The sequence below is a fragment of the Phyllostomus hastatus genome, unplaced genomic scaffold (assembly GCF_019186645.2).
Source record: "Phyllostomus hastatus isolate PE091 unplaced genomic scaffold, TTU_PhHast_1.1 phas_contig_244, whole genome shotgun sequence".
Classification (NCBI taxonomy): Eukaryota; Metazoa; Chordata; class Mammalia; order Chiroptera; family Phyllostomidae; genus Phyllostomus; species Phyllostomus hastatus.
Window position 1 is genome coordinate 3,233,536 of NW_025333796.1, and position 17,807 is coordinate 3,251,342.

General features: G+C 61.4%; 1 protein-coding gene across 2 annotated transcripts in view; it reads right to left on the minus strand.

Moving 5' to 3' along the window:
* The window catches only part of PTPRN2 (protein tyrosine phosphatase receptor type N2), a 374,930-nt gene that overhangs the window by 114,691 nt on the left and 242,432 nt on the right, over nucleotides 1–17,807 (minus strand). For both annotated transcript variants that reach the window (XM_045837782.1, XM_045837783.1), the window contains exon 12: nucleotides 7,673–7,737. In XM_045837782.1, coding sequence (XP_045693738.1) covers nucleotides 7,673–7,737 — 65 coding nt within the window. The remainder of the gene's footprint in view (nucleotides 1–7,672; nucleotides 7,738–17,807) is intronic.

A 17,807-nucleotide genomic window follows, 5' to 3' on the forward strand; every position in this document is an offset into this window, starting at 1 on the left:
CTCAGCGCCGGCTGCTGGGGCACACGCTGAGCGTGAGGGCCGCGCGTGTGCGAGGAAGGAAGCCGGTGCAGGCCCTTCCCGCTTCTCCCTCCTGCAGCCCCCCTGCCGCGCTGCGGAAGGGGCGGGGGGCAGGACTTCTGTCCAGGAACCTTCGTCTTCAGAAAGCAAGTATTCCTCACGGTTTTCCCCAGTGACCAGGCCATCCCATAATGAGCGCCACTGAGTCGGGGGGTTAAAAGTGACGAGACAGCACGGCCATACACACGCTGCGGACACCAGTACAAGCTCCCTGCTCTCCGACAGTTAACAGCGACTGGAGGGGACCCGGCCTCTGCAGGTGGCAGTGTCCCCAGTGCATGCCGAGGCCACGTCACAGCTCCCCCCCGGGAGTGCCGGCCCCCGGCCCCTGGTGCTCCCCTTTCCCCTAAGGGAGGCACCCGAGACTGAGGGGGTTCTCAGTGACCTGAGCGTCCACCTGCTGATGACGGTCCCTCGAGGGGCCAGGAACACCCGTGGGCCCGCCTGCTCCCGTGTTTAGGGGTGAGTGGCTGTGGAACTCGGCGTTTTCAAACGCCTGAGGGTGTGAAGGGGAAAGTGCGGCCCCACAGGAGACAGTGGGAACACACACACACACACACGCACGTGCCCCTCTACACACACGTGCACACAGATGCACACACGTGACTCGCACACCGCCACATCCTGCCGTTTCCGGCTTTTCTTCTCAAAACCACACGTGTTTCATTAGGGTTCGTGCTGAGTGTCTTCTGATTTATGGCAATTGTCAACAAAAGCACAAACACAGGCGGCTCTAACCCTGCTGGAGCTAGGAGTTAACTGGCATGAAATCGTGGTGTTGTTTTCCCTAAAAAAAGGAAGGAGGGCGCAAACACTGCGTCGCACGGAATGCTCAGGATGCGGAGCAGCGCCGGATGGCAGCCCGCCACGCCTGCGGTGTCTGTCGGTGGGAGCGGGGTTTGCCGGGACAGCGTCTGACGCGGACTCCGCCCGCGGCCCGGGTGCCCCTGGCCTGGGGGCCCCGAGAGACCAGTTCCCGTATGCAGCCCGACTCGGATGAAACATCCTCAGTGGAGGGAAAAAAAAGCCAGTGCCTCAATAGCCCCTTGATTAGATTTTCATCTCCCGAGCAGACAAGTATGAATATTTATTACCATGAAGGCAGACTTGCCTGTTCCCATCGCTCTGATCTTGAATATTACCCACCGCTAATTTTTATGAAAATTTGGGCAACATAATGTTTTTACATAAACTGACAGTTCTTGAGATAATCCCGTTATTGTCTGGGTGAAAATGACAGCTTCCGCTTATTCATGTGTTAACGAGGGATTAAATATTGTTTTTCATCCCCGTAATCTAAGATGGACTGGAAATTAAAAATTGAACATTGTATATTAGCGGGGCTTTGAGGACCAGAATTTGTTTGCATTCACTTAGCGAAGACCCTCGAATTAGCGGTTTAACAGTCAGTCCTTTCATGCTGCAGGGGGAGGCAGCCTCGCTGGCGTCCCTAAAGTAAACTCGTTAGCCCACCTGCCCCACACCGAACGGAAAAGGCTCCCGTCAGTAAATGAGCCGCAAACAACCCTTTGCTGAAGAAAGAAAACTGCAACACACTTTATGTTGCTTCAGTGTCGAGAATTCTTCCGGGGTCCCCACGGCACATCCCGCTGGAGGGGGGACCAGCACCTCCGCCCTGGAGACCGCCCGAGGGGACCGGCCAGCGGCAGTGCCCTCCCCGGGCAGCTGGGGCCCTCCACCCGGACGCCATCGCCGGCGGCACAACGCAGGTGATTCCTGCTTCATTCCACGGCTGGTGTCCCAGGTCAACCCGTGACGTCAGGGGCTTTTGGACCAAAGTGTCCCACCATGTTACTCAAACTGCACATTACATTTTCTTCCCTCCCCCCACCCCCCCACTCTCCCTGACTGGCTTTGGGAGAATTTTACTCTTCCATTAGTCGTGTGACAGGGTGTAGGAGACGGCACAGCTATTTCTGAGAAGCTGGCCGTCCAAACTCTGTCTCCTGGACCCACTGGATAAAGGAGCCCCGAGTTCAATGAGACGGAACTGACCCGACCGAGGTCGGTGCTGGGGCTGTGCCCTCGCAAACCTGCAGGTTGGGGTCCAAGCCCCCAGCACCTCAGAATTCGACTGTCGTTGGAGAGGGGCCTTCACAGAGGCCACCTGAGGTAGAAGGTCGCAAGGGCAGGCCTGCGTGGTGTCCTTATGGAGCAGGACCTGCAGCCCACCAGAAACAGCCCCTCATCCGTGCTGGCCCACGTCAGCACTTCTCCGTGATGGCAGGGACATGCCTGCTGTGTAAGGGGACACGGTGCGACCCTCCCAGTGTCGCGTTGGTTCCAGTGCTCACGCAGGGAAGCAGTTACTTCTTAAAGACGTGTGTGCTCTGTGCTCTCGTGAAAAACAGGGTTTAACCCAGTAGGAGGGTCTGCACGTGCAGAGGCCTCGCTAGCCTTTTAAGGAGGTCCTGTGTCTCCGACACACGAGGGGAGTTCCTGTTTGCAGGTGGACTGAGACGGCCGGATCCCAGTGGCAGTGGTCTCCCTCTGCTCCCTCTGGGGTTACTGGGGCTCCCGGGTCTGGGATTACAAAGTGTGTTCTGCAAATGGGGAGTGCGGTCCGATGCTGAGGACTGGCCCCCAGCCGTGGGCTTGTCCGCCTGCAGGCTCCAGGGCCCGGCCTGGGGTCGCCGTCGGTTCGGGTGGCACTGACCATCAGCGGTCAGTCCGGTTGGAGGCGTGTGTGCCGGTGACGGTGGTTTTCCGAGGGGCCTTGAGGACTCAGACCCTGCTCCAAGGCCACAGCTCCCCTCTGGCCACGCTCGCCTCCGCGCACTCGCCAGCCACCCCACGGAGGGCAGGTCTGTTCGACGTGAGATTATTTTAAAGTTGGTGTTTGACTCTATTCTGTGCTGCCTTGATTCCACACAGGTGGAAAGAGCCTCTGAAACCAGCTCGTGGATTAAGCGGAGAGGAGGGAGGTTTAAAACCCACGGCAACGGAGAAGCAGGCTGCGGCGTGAGCGGTCAGGGAGGGAATGGGGCCGGGTCACAGAGGAGGGTGCTGTGGGGCTGGGTGACCACGGAGGACGCGTCAGCACGGCCGGTCTGTCCCGGGAACCAGTCTGCGTGGGGCAGTCGGCGCGGAGGGAGGCGGGGGCGCCCACCAAGGCCCAGAGCTCGCAGCCCCACTCACTCAGCCTTTGCTGAGTTCCTGCCATGCGTCCGGCACCGTGCTGAGCGCGGAGACGCCGGCGTGACTGAGACACCACAGCCTCGGCTCGGGGCTCACAGGTGAAGGGACGGCAGATGTGAGGTCACATGACTGGACGCTCGCTGGTGAACGTGAAGGCGGAGACGGGTCTTCCCCGCCATGGAGGCTGAGGGGCAGCTGCACCGTCGCCCGCCAAGCACCAGGGCCTCAAATCCGGTCGGAGCGGCCCCCTCCACGCCTCCCGCCCAGGGGGGTGTTAACTGTGGGGGAGAAAGGGGTTTCCTAACAGTCGTGTTCCTGGTGGAGCGGGAGGGGTAGCACTGGGTGACAGGCTGGACTGTGCCCCCCAGAGATGCACTGGAGCCCCACCCGGGGGCCTCGCTGGGACCTTGCCTGACGCGGGGCCTTCACAGTGGTGTGGGACTCACAGGGAGGCTGTGGGCAGGCCGACCCCACGGGAGCAGGGTGCTCGTCCAGGGGCCGGACTGGCTGGCCCTCAGGGCCCCTGGCGGGCCCAGCCCTGCTGACACCTGGGTGTTGGACTTCAGGCCCGGATCCAGGAGGTGTCCTTCCTGCCGCCTGAGCCGCTGGTCCGTGGGCTCACCTGTCCCCTCGGAAACCCCGAGACAGGAGCGCAGGGCACGGCCAGCAGCCGGTTGCGGTCTCCAGGTGGACGCTGGCGGGTCCCAGGGAGACCAGAAGCCGCTCTGAGGTCAGTCCCACGAGTGCAGGAGCCCCCGGAAGGCAGAGCTCCCGGGCTTTCTGCTTTCAAGGCCGCGGGGCGGTTTAGGGGCTGGAGGTGAGCCCGGACGCCGCTGGGTCATGTAACCACTCTGGCTCTGCTTCCTTGTCTGCGAACTGCGGCCCCCTCACGGGAACGAAGGACGAGGGGCACCTGGAGGTGTGACCAGCAGGTACCGCCGACCGGCCGGCCGCCTCCCGGCTGCCCTCAGGAAGCTGTGGGGTTGGCCTGTGACCCTCTCATTTCTTCACCTCCAAGCGATCCCCAGTCTTACGGCCGAAGGACTGGAGAGGGGTTTCTGGAACATTATGTTCCGAGGGCTCCAGTGCCTCATGGCCCGCTCTGCCAGGGATGCTCTGAGGACAAGCTCGCACCTGATCAAGGCGTACTTCTGTTTCTCACGGGGACACCGTCACACCCAGCCTGGGCCAGTCGCGGCCCCGGAAGGGAGGTGTGCAGGATGTGTATTTCCGTAAAAACAAGGACGAATGTGGGAGAAAAGGCAAGGGGGTGGGTGAGATGCAGACATTACTCATTTCATTTTACGTGACTATTTACTCTGATGCTGAATAAAAATTGAATTTGTCGCTATGGCAACCGCCGCATCGCCAGCACCCTCCTGGCTCCTGGGCAGGAAGCGCATCTACAGACTCCGTGGGCCCGCGTGACTCGGCCCCTCCCTCCGAGCTCCGGGAGACGGACCAGATGGCTCGTAACAAACTCACATCCGTCGATACGTCAAGTGCAGTTAATTAGATCGAGCGGATTTTTGTGTGATTTTTCCTCACTTTTGAGAAACAGGAGGAGTCACAACAGGTGCGTCCAGCAAAGGTCGGAAAGGAGCCCACCAAGGGGAAGGGGCTGAGCACCGGGGTGGGGGCGCCGTCGGTGGGCTGAACACGGAACCTCTAGGGCGGCTGCTGCAGACACTTCCCTGCAGCTTCATCGGATTTCCGGTCCAACTCCAGCGAGCAGGCTTTCCTTAGGGGTGCGTTTTGCTTTTAGGAGACAAGAGTTCGGTTTTGCCTGTCAAGAAGTTTAGGTCACAGTATGGTAAGGTGCCGTGCAGAAAGGACAGCCGGGGGAACAGTCTCTCCCCGCCGCCGGGCCCACAGCTCTCGGGCTCAGGGCAGAGTCCACGGCCCTTCCTTCCCTGGGGCCTTCCCTCTCCCGCCTGGTCGGTCCCTGCTCACCCTCCTTCCCGCACCCGGTGCTGCCCCACGGCGCCCGCGGCCCCTCAGACGCAGCACGGACGCTCGGGCGCAGCTGCTACTCTGTCACCCCTTCCCACGAAGGCTCCCGGGCCCCGTAAAACCTGTGGCGAACTCGTGTACGTTCCTCCAGCGCCGTTTCCGGACACAGCCAGGGGCCCGAGGGGGACCGGGGAGGGGTGGCTGCTGCTCCCTCCTGCCCCCACGGACTGCGCGGAGAAGGGGCCTCCGTGAGGCACGACCGGGGCAGTAGGAAAGGGGTGTGCAGCCCGAGGCTTCAGCACGAGCAGGCTGACCACGGCTCGAAAGACAGAAGCGTCAACGCTGTAACAGACGCCCGGGGCAGGGAGACAAAGACTGAGGCGAGAAGTCAGTGTGCCCCTGGAAGTGCCACACACAGGGACAAATAGGCAATGAGTGCGTGGCCCGCGAGACCGGGTGGGGACTGGCCACACGGTGGCCCTGAGGGGAGAGGGGAGAGGGGAGAGGCGGCCAGGAGGCTGAGGGGCGGGTGTGTGAGAAGGGCCACGCCCGGCTAGCGGGAGGGCGACCACGGCAACAGCGGCACCAGTGGGCAGTGGCTGGGAGCCCCAGACCCCCAGGCACGTGGCCTCCACGTCTCTGGAAACCCTCACAACACCCCCACTGGGCCCGTAGGCGCCCCCTCGGACCACCAGAAGACCGAGTCCTGGGGAGCGAGGCCGCGCTCAGAGGGGACAGACAGCCTCGTGGAGCCGAGGGAGGACTCCAGACGGACCCTGAGCGGGGTCAGCGGCCTGGGGCCCTGACGGATGGGGCGGGGAAGTCAGCAGAGGTCATGGGCGCAGAGACAAGCGTGGACGCAGGGCTGTGGGCACCGGCGCGGAAAGGGACTGGACGTGACACTGGGAGGAGCAAGGAGACTGAGGTCACAACCTCCTGACCCTCGTGTTTCTCCCCGGGGTGGGTAATGGGGGGGAGTGAGCACGTTCTTCAAAACCGGCGTCAGCGAGGGACCTGCCCTGCAGGCTCAGGCTCCAGGACCGGGCCCCTCGATCCGGCGGCATCGAGCAGGTGCTCGGGGCACCTGGGGAAGCTGGCCCAGCGCAGCAGCCGGTCAGCGGGCTGCCCCCGTCATCGGGTCCTCCCTCGAGTTCCCGGGAAGCAGGCAGAGGCCCTCGGGCGCAGCTGCCACAGCGGGGGCCCCCACGCCCCTCACCTGCCCTCTCCAGGCAGGGTGGCCTCATGGGCACAGGACCGCCCTCCCGACACGCCGGCTGGCGCCCGGAGGCCCAGACACGGTGGGGGGGTGCTCAGGGGGCTCGGGTGTCCTTGACCTGAACGCGTCCGGGTCTGTCCCAACCCCCGGACACCAGTTAATGCTGTGCTGTGCAGACAACCCTCCCAGGGGCTCAGAGGGTCCCGGCCCGCTGTCCTCTCCCTTGTGGCCGCCGAAGTCCCGCCGTGACAGGGGACGCTTCGTCCCCCCAGCCCGGCCACCAGCGGAGGAAAACCAGGGATGGGGCGTCTCGCCGTCCCTCCTGGAATTTTCCGAGGAGTTCTGGTCAGTCACCGGTGGTGCCCGCCCCGCACGCCGGGTCGCAGGGACACGAGTGTCCGCCAGGCCCCGCACTGAGCTCTGTGAGCTGTCCCACCCCCACGCGCCTGCTCCTCGGTGGGTACGGGGCCGCCGTCCCGAGGAACTGCCGTCAGACGGGCCCTCGCGCTGCGAGCAGGACCCGCGGCTGCCGGGCCGGGGAGCTGCCCCCGAGGAAGCGGCGGGTCTTCCGGTGGCGGAGACCCCTGCTGCCGAGATCCCTCCGCCCGCACGGTCCGCCGCCCAAGGAGGCCTCGGGGCCTGACATCTACCCTTCCCAGTGTCGGCGCAGGACAGGCCCGGTCCACGCTGACGCAGAGCCGCCGCCCCGAGTGCAGCCTCTTCCACGTCCCGAGGTCGGGACGCAGGCCCCGCCAGACCGCCCGCGCAGACCTCTCCAGGCGCCCCCTCCCGCGCACCGCGCAGCCGCGCCGGGGCGGGGAGACCGCTCTCGGGTGATTTGAATCACCTCACGGGACATTCCTGCTCCTGCATTGCCTCCCCCCAAGCAGGTCCTTAAATAATTGAGCTAAGGGGCGCCCTCTGGAACCCCAGAGGAAAGGACGATGCCCTTGGCCTGCTCTTGCCCGTAAACCTAACAACCACGAAACACCGGAGAAGCACGTGGTGTTTCTTACCCACGGCCGCCTCCTCTCGGGGAGACGGGAATCACGATCCCAAAGGCAGCCGACCGGTGTCGGGCGCTGCAGCCGCCGGGGGCAGCGTGCCCGCTGCGGGACGTAGACCAGCCGGCACCTGCCCGCCAGCCTCCCCTCGGCCCGTGGCCTCACGGGACCGAGCTCACCGGCCACCCTGCGGGGCCGCGCGCAGCGGGCTCCCCGCGCACAGCGAGCGACGCGCCTCCGAGGAAGCCCCTCGGCTACTCACCGACCCCACTCCGGCCTGAAGGATCCTCAGCCCAGACGATCTCTCCAGGTTGTCCTTGTTGTCCACTGTTAGGAGACACGGAGAGGGACAGGGGTCAGCTCGCGAGGTGACTGCCCTCCAGACTCCCTCAGCGTTTTCCTCCGCGGCGCGGACGCCCCGCTGCACAGCCGCGCCGTGGACTCGCGGAGCGGGAGGCCCTGAGTCCCGCCTCCCGCTGGGAGCCGGGGCCCACGGGCCAGCGTCTGGCGGCTCCCTCCAGAGGGCGCCGTCGCAGGAAGGGCGTGCTCAGGCTCTTGGACACGGGTGCGAGCTGCGGGGTCCCGCGTGAGAACACCACGACGGGCAGCAGTTACACGGTCACTGCGACACGAGCCCCCTGCTCGGCCGGCCGGCCAGGGCCGTGCGTCCCCTCGCCTGCACGGGGGGCTGCTCCACTCCCTCTCGACCAGACGCGCCGGTAACAACCCGGTTCCGCCGCGAGCCTCCTCGAGCTTGCTCCTGATGGGTGGGGGACGGGGAGGGGGAGACTTTTGGAGAACAAGCCACCCCCACGTCACACCGGGGGCCTGAGCTCCGGAAGCAACGGGCACGGGTCCCTGACGGCCCAGCCGTCCTGGGCTCGCCCTGCAAGCCCACCTGCCCCCCGACCCCCGAGCAGGGAGGAGGGAGCCCCAGAGCGGCCGACCTTGGCTGCAGTTCTGCAGGAACGCTCTTTGGGTGAAGCCCCGTCATTTTGGAAATGAAAACAGGAACGAATGGAATTTTATTCAGACCCCAAGAGCGAAGAGCGCCCTGCGGTCGTGGGGAACGCAGAGGGTGACGGCGAGGAGCCGCCTGTTGGGTGCGGCCTCGTCAGTCTCGGGGGATGCAGAGCCCTGCAGGGGATGGACGGGAGCCCCCGTTGCCTCCGCCACCGTCCCCGCCACCTGCCATGGCTGGGGCCCCTCCGTCGCCTTGGGGAAGGTCTCCCCTCTGAACCAGTGGACGTGCTTTTCACTTCCGGGTGAGGGCCCGTCCCCGAAAGAACGCGCAGCACTGCCCCTCTGAGTCACGGCAGCAGGACCTCCCACTGCTGCCGCTGCTGCTGGGGCCGTGGAGCGGGCACGGGGCGCAGCCCAAGCGGGGCCTCGGCCGGAAGAGCAGCGTCTGGACCAGCCGGGGGTTTCCACCTGCTGCTGTGAGCACAGGACACGTTCCGCTGAGCAGCAGGCGGCTCTGGGGGCAGCGGTGAGCAGAAAGCACGGAAAAGCGGGATTTGGGGGCAGCGGCCGGCCGGCAGGCAGGCTCGGGAACGGAAGAGCAGCCGGGCATCAGTGGGGTGAGCGGACTCCCAGGAAGGGTGGGCGGGGCCGCCTGCCCTGCGAGGTGAGGCTCCAGGGCGACGCGGGAGGGGACCCCGGCTGCGCTCCAGCAGAACCTCGCCCTCGGGGCAGGCGGCCATGCTGGCCGGGGACTCCATGGGGACAGCTGAGTGCTGGCTGGGTGCCCCGCCCGCAGCGTGAAATGGAGACCCTTCAGCACAGCCTGCCAGCCCGTCCCGGCGTCTCCCACAAACCCGCCGGGCCTTGCCCTCCAGTCCCCTGGGTCCTGGCCCCCAGGCGGGCCTCGCCCCCAACGGAAACACAGCGAGGATGCTCTCAGCTCAGGGAAAGCACGGCCGTCGTCCACTCGGCCTAAGTGCCTGCCTCAGTTTCCCCTCATGAAGACTGTGTGTGTGGAGGCCCCCGTGTCAGGGTGAGGACTGTGTGGACGCCAGGGGGCGCTGCGCGGGCCCGGGGCTGGCACGCAACAGCGGCTAATCCAGGGGTTTATTGGGGCCGCACGGCACCCTGCCTGAGTACAAGCTTAAAGGTTCTGCCTTTTTTCCAGAACACGCGGAAGGTGCACCGTTCACCCCACTCGTGGTCTTTCTTTCCGTTTCCCTCTTGGCGTGTCTGAGCACAAACTGTGCCCAGGAGTTGCCCGGCGTCCTCCTGCGGTTTTCCTCGCACACCCATCTTCATCTTACACTCTTCCCTCCTGGACCACAGTCCCCACTCCCCCAACCACAGGGACCCATTCGCACAAACCCTCTGGTGGGTGGAACCAGACACCCCGCCTCCTCCCACGGACGGCGTCCCTCCCACGGCTCGTCCCTTCTCAGGTGCCGGGATCGCCCTCCCGGGCCAGTGCGCCCCGTGTCTGCCTGCGAACACACCTGCTCTGACCCTGAAAAGCAGAGTGGTGGGCCACCGTCCCGTCACCCTTTGGTGACCTCCACAATGACGATGACAGTCTCCGGGGGCCAGGCGCAGACTCCGGGCTGTGGGGTGAGCCGGCCGGCGGGAGTCGGAGGGGGGAGAGCCGATTTAATGAGTCGAGGATGATGCATAAAAGCCCGTTTTTATCTTCCCGGAGACACAAAGGGCTTCCCAACACCACAAAGAAGTCCTTTAAAATTAAACTCACTAGATGAAGGGATATGCAAATCATCTGGAGCAGCAGAACCCCGCAACGGTCTCAAAACTCGGCCACAGCCGTTTAATTAATGTTTTAATTTATCGGAACACTTCTCTGCACTTGACAGTTCACGCAGCATCCCGTGTAATTAAGCACGTCGCCACGGCGGAGGGCTCTGCCCGTCTCTTCCCCCTCACCTTCACCCGGAAGGACGTGCCGAGTCCCCTCTGTGGGCCACGAGGTGGTGGGGACCACTCGGGGGTGGGGTGCCAGGGGGCAGCTCGAGGAGCGGGGCGGGGAGGCGGCACCTGACCCCCGACGCGAGGGGAGGCTCCGGCCTCTGCACGCGGAGCCCGGTTCCTGGCAGAGTGACACCCTTGGGCCCCAAGCTGCATCCGCACGAATTTCCACCACAGAAACGTGCGTCTTCTCTGCTACCTTCTGCCCCCGGAGAAGGGAGGGTCAGGGAGCTGGAGGACCATCACGGTCATTAGGGGACCTCTGGCTGACCGAACTGGAATTGGCGTGGTCCCTGGTCAGAATTCGCCCGGCCACCGAGGAGGGACTGGGCCGCACACGTCCTCACAGGGGCGGCCGCCTGCGCTGGAGCCTGTGGGGCTCACGTTGGTGCCGGGTCAGTGCCAGGGAGACGAGGGGGTGCGGAGGGGAAGGAAGTCGACTGATGCCCCAGGTGCCCAGGCCCCTCCTTGGCTCTGTTAGGGCTGGGAAGGGGGTGCAGGAAGCAACCGGCTCACAACGGCCCCCCAGGGCCCCAGGACCCCAAGTGAGCTGCCTCAGACTGGGGAGGGGGGCGGGGCCCTGCTGCTAAGAGCCAGCGTGGCCCCCCAGCGTCTCCTCTCTCGGACCCGGGGAAGACGCCCAGCCCCAGTGGAGGGTGACGGTCCTCGGCCCCCACTGCAGAGCCCACGACTCTCTGAGCAGCTGTCGCTGCAGGGACAGAGCTGTGGCTCCCTGGAAGGAGCCCGGTCACCGACAGGCCTGGCCTGGGACTGGGCAAGAGCCGGACATGTCCACAGGAGCCTCCACCCCTTCAGGAAGCTGGGTGGTCACCTCAGGAGGCAGCCAAGGGCCAGCTCGGAGCCTTCGCTGTGGAAGGGGCAGCTGGGCGTGTGGTGGGGGGCACCTGGGGGTGCAGCCAGGAACAGGAGCCCTGCCCAGGCCCCGTTCCGATGTGCGGGGGGCCTACCAAGAGCCCGTCTGCCCCTCACGTCTTCCCGATGGGGTCATTTTCTTTTGTCTGTGGGAAGCCCTTTAGAGTTAACTTAAATGAGGACCTATCGGCGACAGACTCATTTCCTGGGAAGTATCCTTACTCAACTCTTGTTTTTTTAAGCCCTCGTTTTTGAAAGGCATCTCCCCGTGGAACAACTCTAGGTTGACGACTGTCTCCCCGCGGTAACAGGCAGATGTTTCCCGCCCGTCTCCTGGTTCTGTTTTGGCCGCTGAGCAATCAGCCTCGAGGCGAACTCTCCCTCCACCTGGAGCATGCGCTTCTCTCCTTCGTCCGGAGGCCCTGCGGTCTCGGTTACGGGTCTAGACAGAGACACAGTCCCACACTGAGACATCCCAAGTCTGAGAACTGGTAGCGACAGAAAATTTTCAGCCGTTGCAGCTGCAGACGTGGCCTCCTGATGACCCTCTCCCCTCCGGGGACTCCGGTTAGAGGTACAGGAGGTTTTCTCACCTGGGCTTCTAGGCCTCCATACTTTGAAAATTCACGTGTATTCCCATCTCTCTAGGCTGCATTCTGGATAATTTCTCCAGCGTATCTTTCGGCTCACCCATTCCCTCTTCGGCTGCATCTACTCTGTCTTGACACCTGTCTGTTGAGTGTAAGCTTTCCTTGTATCTCTCAGTTTAAACATCCCAGTGTTTTCCATTTGTTTAGTCACTTTAAGGCTCTTAACCTTTGGGTCATAGTTTTTCTTCCCTCTTGTTTCCCTTTAAACACAAACACTTAAATTTACGTGCGGGGTCTCCTCGTCACACTGTCTGAGGCTCCTTCTGTCCGTCCTTTCAGCCTCCTGTTCCCCGGCACACTCTGAAGTTTTCTGTCCTAAACGCCTCTTTCCTGGGGTTTTGACAGTGGGAACCCCTTGAGGACAGAGAAGAAGGGGGTTCCTTTGGGCGGAACGAGCCTGTCTTCCCTCTAGACCTCTGGACGCCCTACTCACTCGGGACCGTTTGACACTAAATTAATTCCTTGTCGGGGGCTGAGGGACCATGCGGGGGCTGTGAGGGCAAACACCCTGCCCGTCCCCCACCCAGGGACCACGCTGAGGGCAGGCAGCACCCCACCTTCCGGGCGAATGGGGGCTGTGCTGTTATTCTGAGGTGACCCCAGCTGTCTTCCCCAGCCTTGCCCTGGGGCTCGCCTCCTGCCCACAGTCTGTAAGGTCGTGGACACTGAAGCTCAAGGTCAGCCTGGTTGGGGAAACACCGTCAGGTGTTTCATGGTCAATGTCAGTGTCCATGTACGGGTTCCCGCTTCCACCTGGTTTGGGACCTTCCAGAGTGTCACTGTCTCCAGACAACCAATGATGTTTAAAGTTGTGTCTCCGGGTCTTTCCATTCCAGCATTTCCGGTTACTTTCTAAATGAGGGTCAGTCGAGCCCCTGCTTCTCCCAGTGCGCTGATGGGAACAGGGAGAGCTCACAGCCCTCCCAGAAGTGCCCCATCGCCCGCGCTGTGCTTACGGGACAGCAACTTATTTAATGTGGGTCCGAGCAAAACCTCGGGGCGCACTTAACAGGAAGAGTGTAAAGCATCAGACGATGTGTTGTGTGCTCCACTGCACATGAGCATACATTAACGTGGGCACAGAACAGGTAGATTCAGTCAGAGTTTTTATGCGGATCCGGGCCGGTTGGAGCAGCAGAGCCGAGCCTCCGCCGCAGCCGGCCCGGCCGTGCCTGGGTGGCCGCAGGAGCAGAGCCAGCTTCTCCGTGACGGCACCGGTTAGCAAGCAGAGCCTGTCCCGGCACGGCGCGCCGCTCCCCGTCCGTGATCTCTTGCTGGGGAGAGAGCGCCGAGGGCCACTGCGCCGCAGACACTGGAGGCCTCTCACGTCCGCGCCCGGCCTGGCGCCCCCCCTGCAGACCCCTCAGCTCCTCACTCGCAGGCTGTGCCCCACAGCTGGATGCCCCCGGGGACCCTCGGGGGCCCTCCCTGTGCGCCCACTGCCCCCACGGAGACGCCCCGGGCCCGGCGGCACGTCTCACGCACTCGCACGCAGCCGCCGCTGCGGGACGCGTCGCTTCACGCTCTTTGCCCCTCCAGACCTGACGCTCCCTGCGTCCGGGCCCCCGTGTGAGGGGCAGGCGCTGAGCACGTCTGAGCCTCCAGCGCAAACGTTTGCACGAGAGCCGGGGCCTGAGAGGCTTTCTCTCCTTGGAAACTGAAAGGTCAATTTGTCAGACCCACACCTCGGGTGCCAGGAAAGGCCCTCAGCCCGCCTTCCAGCCAGAACCGAGTAAACAGACGAGGCTTTTATCTGCCGGCTCTCCGGGGAAGTCTCCCGAGAGCCGGCCTCGGCGGGGACGGAGCGCGGCTGCGAGCTGGCAGCAGCGACAGTCAGCGACAGCGAGTGTCGGCTCCAATTTCCAAGTCATTTTTCAAATTATTTTAATTAGATATTGTTTCAGACTAACTTACATTAATTTAATAGCTGATATCAACATTTCAGGTTTCAATTTGTGCAGATGATTTTCCCAGTCTCCCCAGCCGCCTGCAGTAATTCAAACCACAATGTTCATCCTCCGCCGTGTTCAGTGCGGGGCCGGCCAGCTGCTGTTCCCCGCAGACGGGACGAGGAGGGGGGACCCGGGTATTTCGGGGGGAAGTGGAAATCTGCCTCCTTATCGTTTATCTCCTGATAGCACTGGAGCAGGTGGAGCTGAGGCCAGGAGTTCATGATATTCTCCCCCAATTTTGTTACATAATTGGCTTTCCAGTGCAAATTTCAGTGAAATCTGATGTTTTCTTTAAAAATTAAAGCTCTCTGACTAAACAGCTATATTCTGCGATCAACACATTTCCTGACAATTTTCAGTGCTAAGGCCTGAACCTGCCCCCAAAGGACCCTTCTTGCCCAGCACACAGTCGCAGTCCTGGGCTCTCAGTTTTGTCAGACTTTGTTGTTTTTTCACAGATACGTAGTCAGCCCGTGCCTTTCATGCCTTTTATAAAGGTGAACGTGAACTTCAGTCAGACCTCTGCATCATCAACTATGGAACAAGCCAGAAGGCCTCGAGTGCCTCTCTAAGACAAGAGCACCTGCTTTACCCTTGAAGTTGGTGATCAGGAACATGCAGACCCAAGTCCTTTGTCAAGAGCCCGAGGAGCTAGGAGCAGTGCCGTTCCTCTCCCAGCCACTTGAAAGGAAAATAAAACCAAACCAGAACGTCACCTACACAGGAAAAGCTGAACAACGAGAGAAATGGGAAGGGGCCTCAAGCATGAGGACGGAGAAAAGGCAGGAGCTACTGCAATAAATGTAAACAGGTTAAATCGTCCTGTGAGGACACAGCCACCCAGGTCCAACTATAGGATCTCTACGGGAAACACGCCTAAAACAAAGTGGTTTGGAAGAATTAAAAATGGAAAGGGCTGGGAAAATGAGGTGAATATAAACAGAAACAAAGGAGGGGTCATAGGATCAATGTCATGACAATGTACAATTTTAAGTTATTTAAAAAAGTGAAGTAAATACAATTTTCTATCAATGTTAAAAGAATCCAAAATGAAGAGATAGTATTCACGAGGTAATAGATGCTGAGAAATAAAACCATGGAAACTCACAAAGAGGAAGTGGCATGCTGCCGACGAGGCTGGATAGACGGCTCTCCTGGCGCCGAGTCCTGGGACCTGCGCCCAGCCCGTGGACCGCCTCACTGCCACCGGCACTTCTGGTTGTCCCTCTGGACTGAGGAGGACACCACGTAGCTAGTCAGCGAGAGGCCAGACTTGAGATTCGTCTCCCTAGCCCATGTGGTGGACATGCAGAGAGTCCGAATAAAGACAATTCGGTAGCAACTGATCAAACACTGGAAGTAAAAATGTAGCTGATCAGACGGGGGGCCTGAAAGGACTGCCACAGCTTCCGAAGAGCAGAGCTTCTACAGGCTGCATTCTCTCATCATGACCCAGTAACACTATAAACTAAAGCCACAGAAAGGAAAATGCTGCAGCCAGCTGGGCACCGGCAGACACGGTCCGCGATCATGCTCAGACGGAAGGGGCACTGGGCACCGTGACTGCGGCTCACTCAGAAAGCTCAGACTTAGACCGCCGAGTCCGAGTCCGCGCTGTGCGAGGTCCGCAGCGCCCACCACTGGGGTTGGAACCCCAGTGGTTTCGTTATTGAGTAAGAGAAAGGCAGACAGGAGACCAGGCATTCGGTTAAGGACTCAGAAGTAAAGTTGTTGAAACTTAAGGGAAGGAACAGAAATACATGATAAAGATATAAATGAATAACCTATGAAAGGGAAACACAACTGATGAATAAACCCAAGAGCTGGTTTTAGGGAAAAATACAAATGCTCTTACCAGAAGTCTAATAAAGAAAAAAATAGGACACCTCAAATCCAAGAATTACCGACAATCAACGGTGATAAAAGAAGCAACCGCAGAGACTTAAGGGTTACAGGCCAACAACACTACTAATATGTAAAAATTGGAACTCTTAAGGAACTGAACTATGAACAAAAAGTGTAAATAACTGAACCGGCCAAGGGACACAACTGCAGAAGAGTGGAAAAGACCGTCAGCCAGCTGTCCTCCAGGACAAGTGCAAGGCCCTGGCGTCGGGCTGTGAGTGTCCCCGTGACGTCTGTGCTTTGCAGCCCAGTGGGAGCCCATGGGGTGAGGCCATCGGGGCCCCAGGGACAAGGACGGGCTCGGTGGCCACCGATGGATCCTGAGCCTCAGGGACCCTGACTCCTGCATCGAAATGTCCAAAACCACGTGAGCGAAGTATCCACTTCCTTCCTCCACTTATGAGTCAAAGGTCGAGTCAGCTGCACAAACGGGGACAACTGATTGCCGAGAAGGAGCAAAGGCTGCTGGGAGGAGGAGGGGCCGTCTGCCCCACTGACGGTGCGGAGACCCAGAACATCCGTGTGCAGGAGGAGTGGGGGGCATAGACCCTGCGCCCATCCCAAAAGTCAGTGAAAAGGACACCGAAACGTGGCGTTCAGGGCCAAACCGCTTCCAGGGGAGGACGCGGGAGAAAGCCCAGCGGCCCTGGGTGAGGGCTTTTAGATACGACACCAGCAGCAGCGCAGTCTGTGAAAGGAAATGCTGATAAGTGGGACTTTGTTGAAATTAAAAACTTCTGTTCTGCCAGAGGCACTGTTAAGAGAATAAAAGGCAAGCCACAGGCTGGGGAAAAGTTTTTGCAAAACGCATCTGATAAAAAACTATTATTCGAATATGCAAAAACTTTCAATATTCACTAATAAAGTGACGGTCTGGAAGAGGCAACGCTGTGGAGACGGTTGGAAGGTCAGTGCTGCCGGGCTGGAGGGGTGGAGAGGGACGGACAGACGGACGCAGGGGGTCTCCCGGGCAGAGGGAGGGCTCCGCGTGTGGGCTGCCGCGGGTGGACACGCGTCACTTGTGGCACATGTGTCCAGACCCACAGGATGCAGGACCGAGCGCGGGCCGGGGGGGAGCCGGGATCAGAGTCGGCGACAACCAACCGATACCAGTCCATCACGGGCAGCGCACGCGTGACACTCGGGACGGGAGCCGGGGGGCCCGGAGCAGGGAAGATAAACGCAAACTTCTACTTTCCACTCCGTTCTTCTGTAAACATGAAACTGCTCTGAGAAGGACGCCTGCACAAATCACAAGAACTCGAAGGTCAGGAGTCCGCTGTTTCTGCCGGAAGGGATGCCCGAGGGGGCTGCAGGCGCAGGGGCTCCTGCGGTGCAGAGGCTGTTCCTGCAGGGGGCGTTCCGGCTCTCACGAGCAGTTGTTACTTCCCCGCTCGGCTGGCTGGCGCTGCGTGTCTAACAGCTCGTCCTGGACTCTTTCGGGCTCGGACACTGGAGGGTGGGGGAGAAGGAGGAGGGCGCCCCGCAGGAGGGCCGCCCTCGGGGCCCGGCGCCGTGTCCCGTGTCGCAGAGGTGTAGATGAAGTGGGACCACGGCCCGCAGCAGCGCCGGGCCAGGGTGGGCCGCGCGACTGGACCGTGAGACGGGGCCGCGTGGCCAGCTCTGCGGGTTTGGGGTCGCAGGGAAAACTGTGGGGGAGCCCTCCCCAGGCGTGCCTGGCTCGCCGGGGCGTTGTCCGTGCCGAGCTCAGGCTCTGTCCGGTCCGCGCGCCCGAGAGCAGCGTCTGCGCTGCTTGCGGGAGGGACAACATCCGTGTGCGGCCCTGAAATCGGCCTCAGTTGGGAAAACATCTTCCATATTTCAACAGACCGCTTCACTAAGTCACAAATAACTCAGCTAATCCATAAGGCCATTCGCTTACAAAAACCCATTTGCTCTGCTTCAGAGCGAAATGAAAATACACATTACAGACGAGGCCACCAGCCCCGCGCCGGCCCCGGGTGCTGTCCTGTGCTCCCTCCCCCTGGCAGCGGAGAGACGCCCCCTTCTCCCGAGAGCCGTTGGAACCAGCGCCCCAGAGACTGTTGACCTGGGCGAGCACGTTTATTTGTAGCCG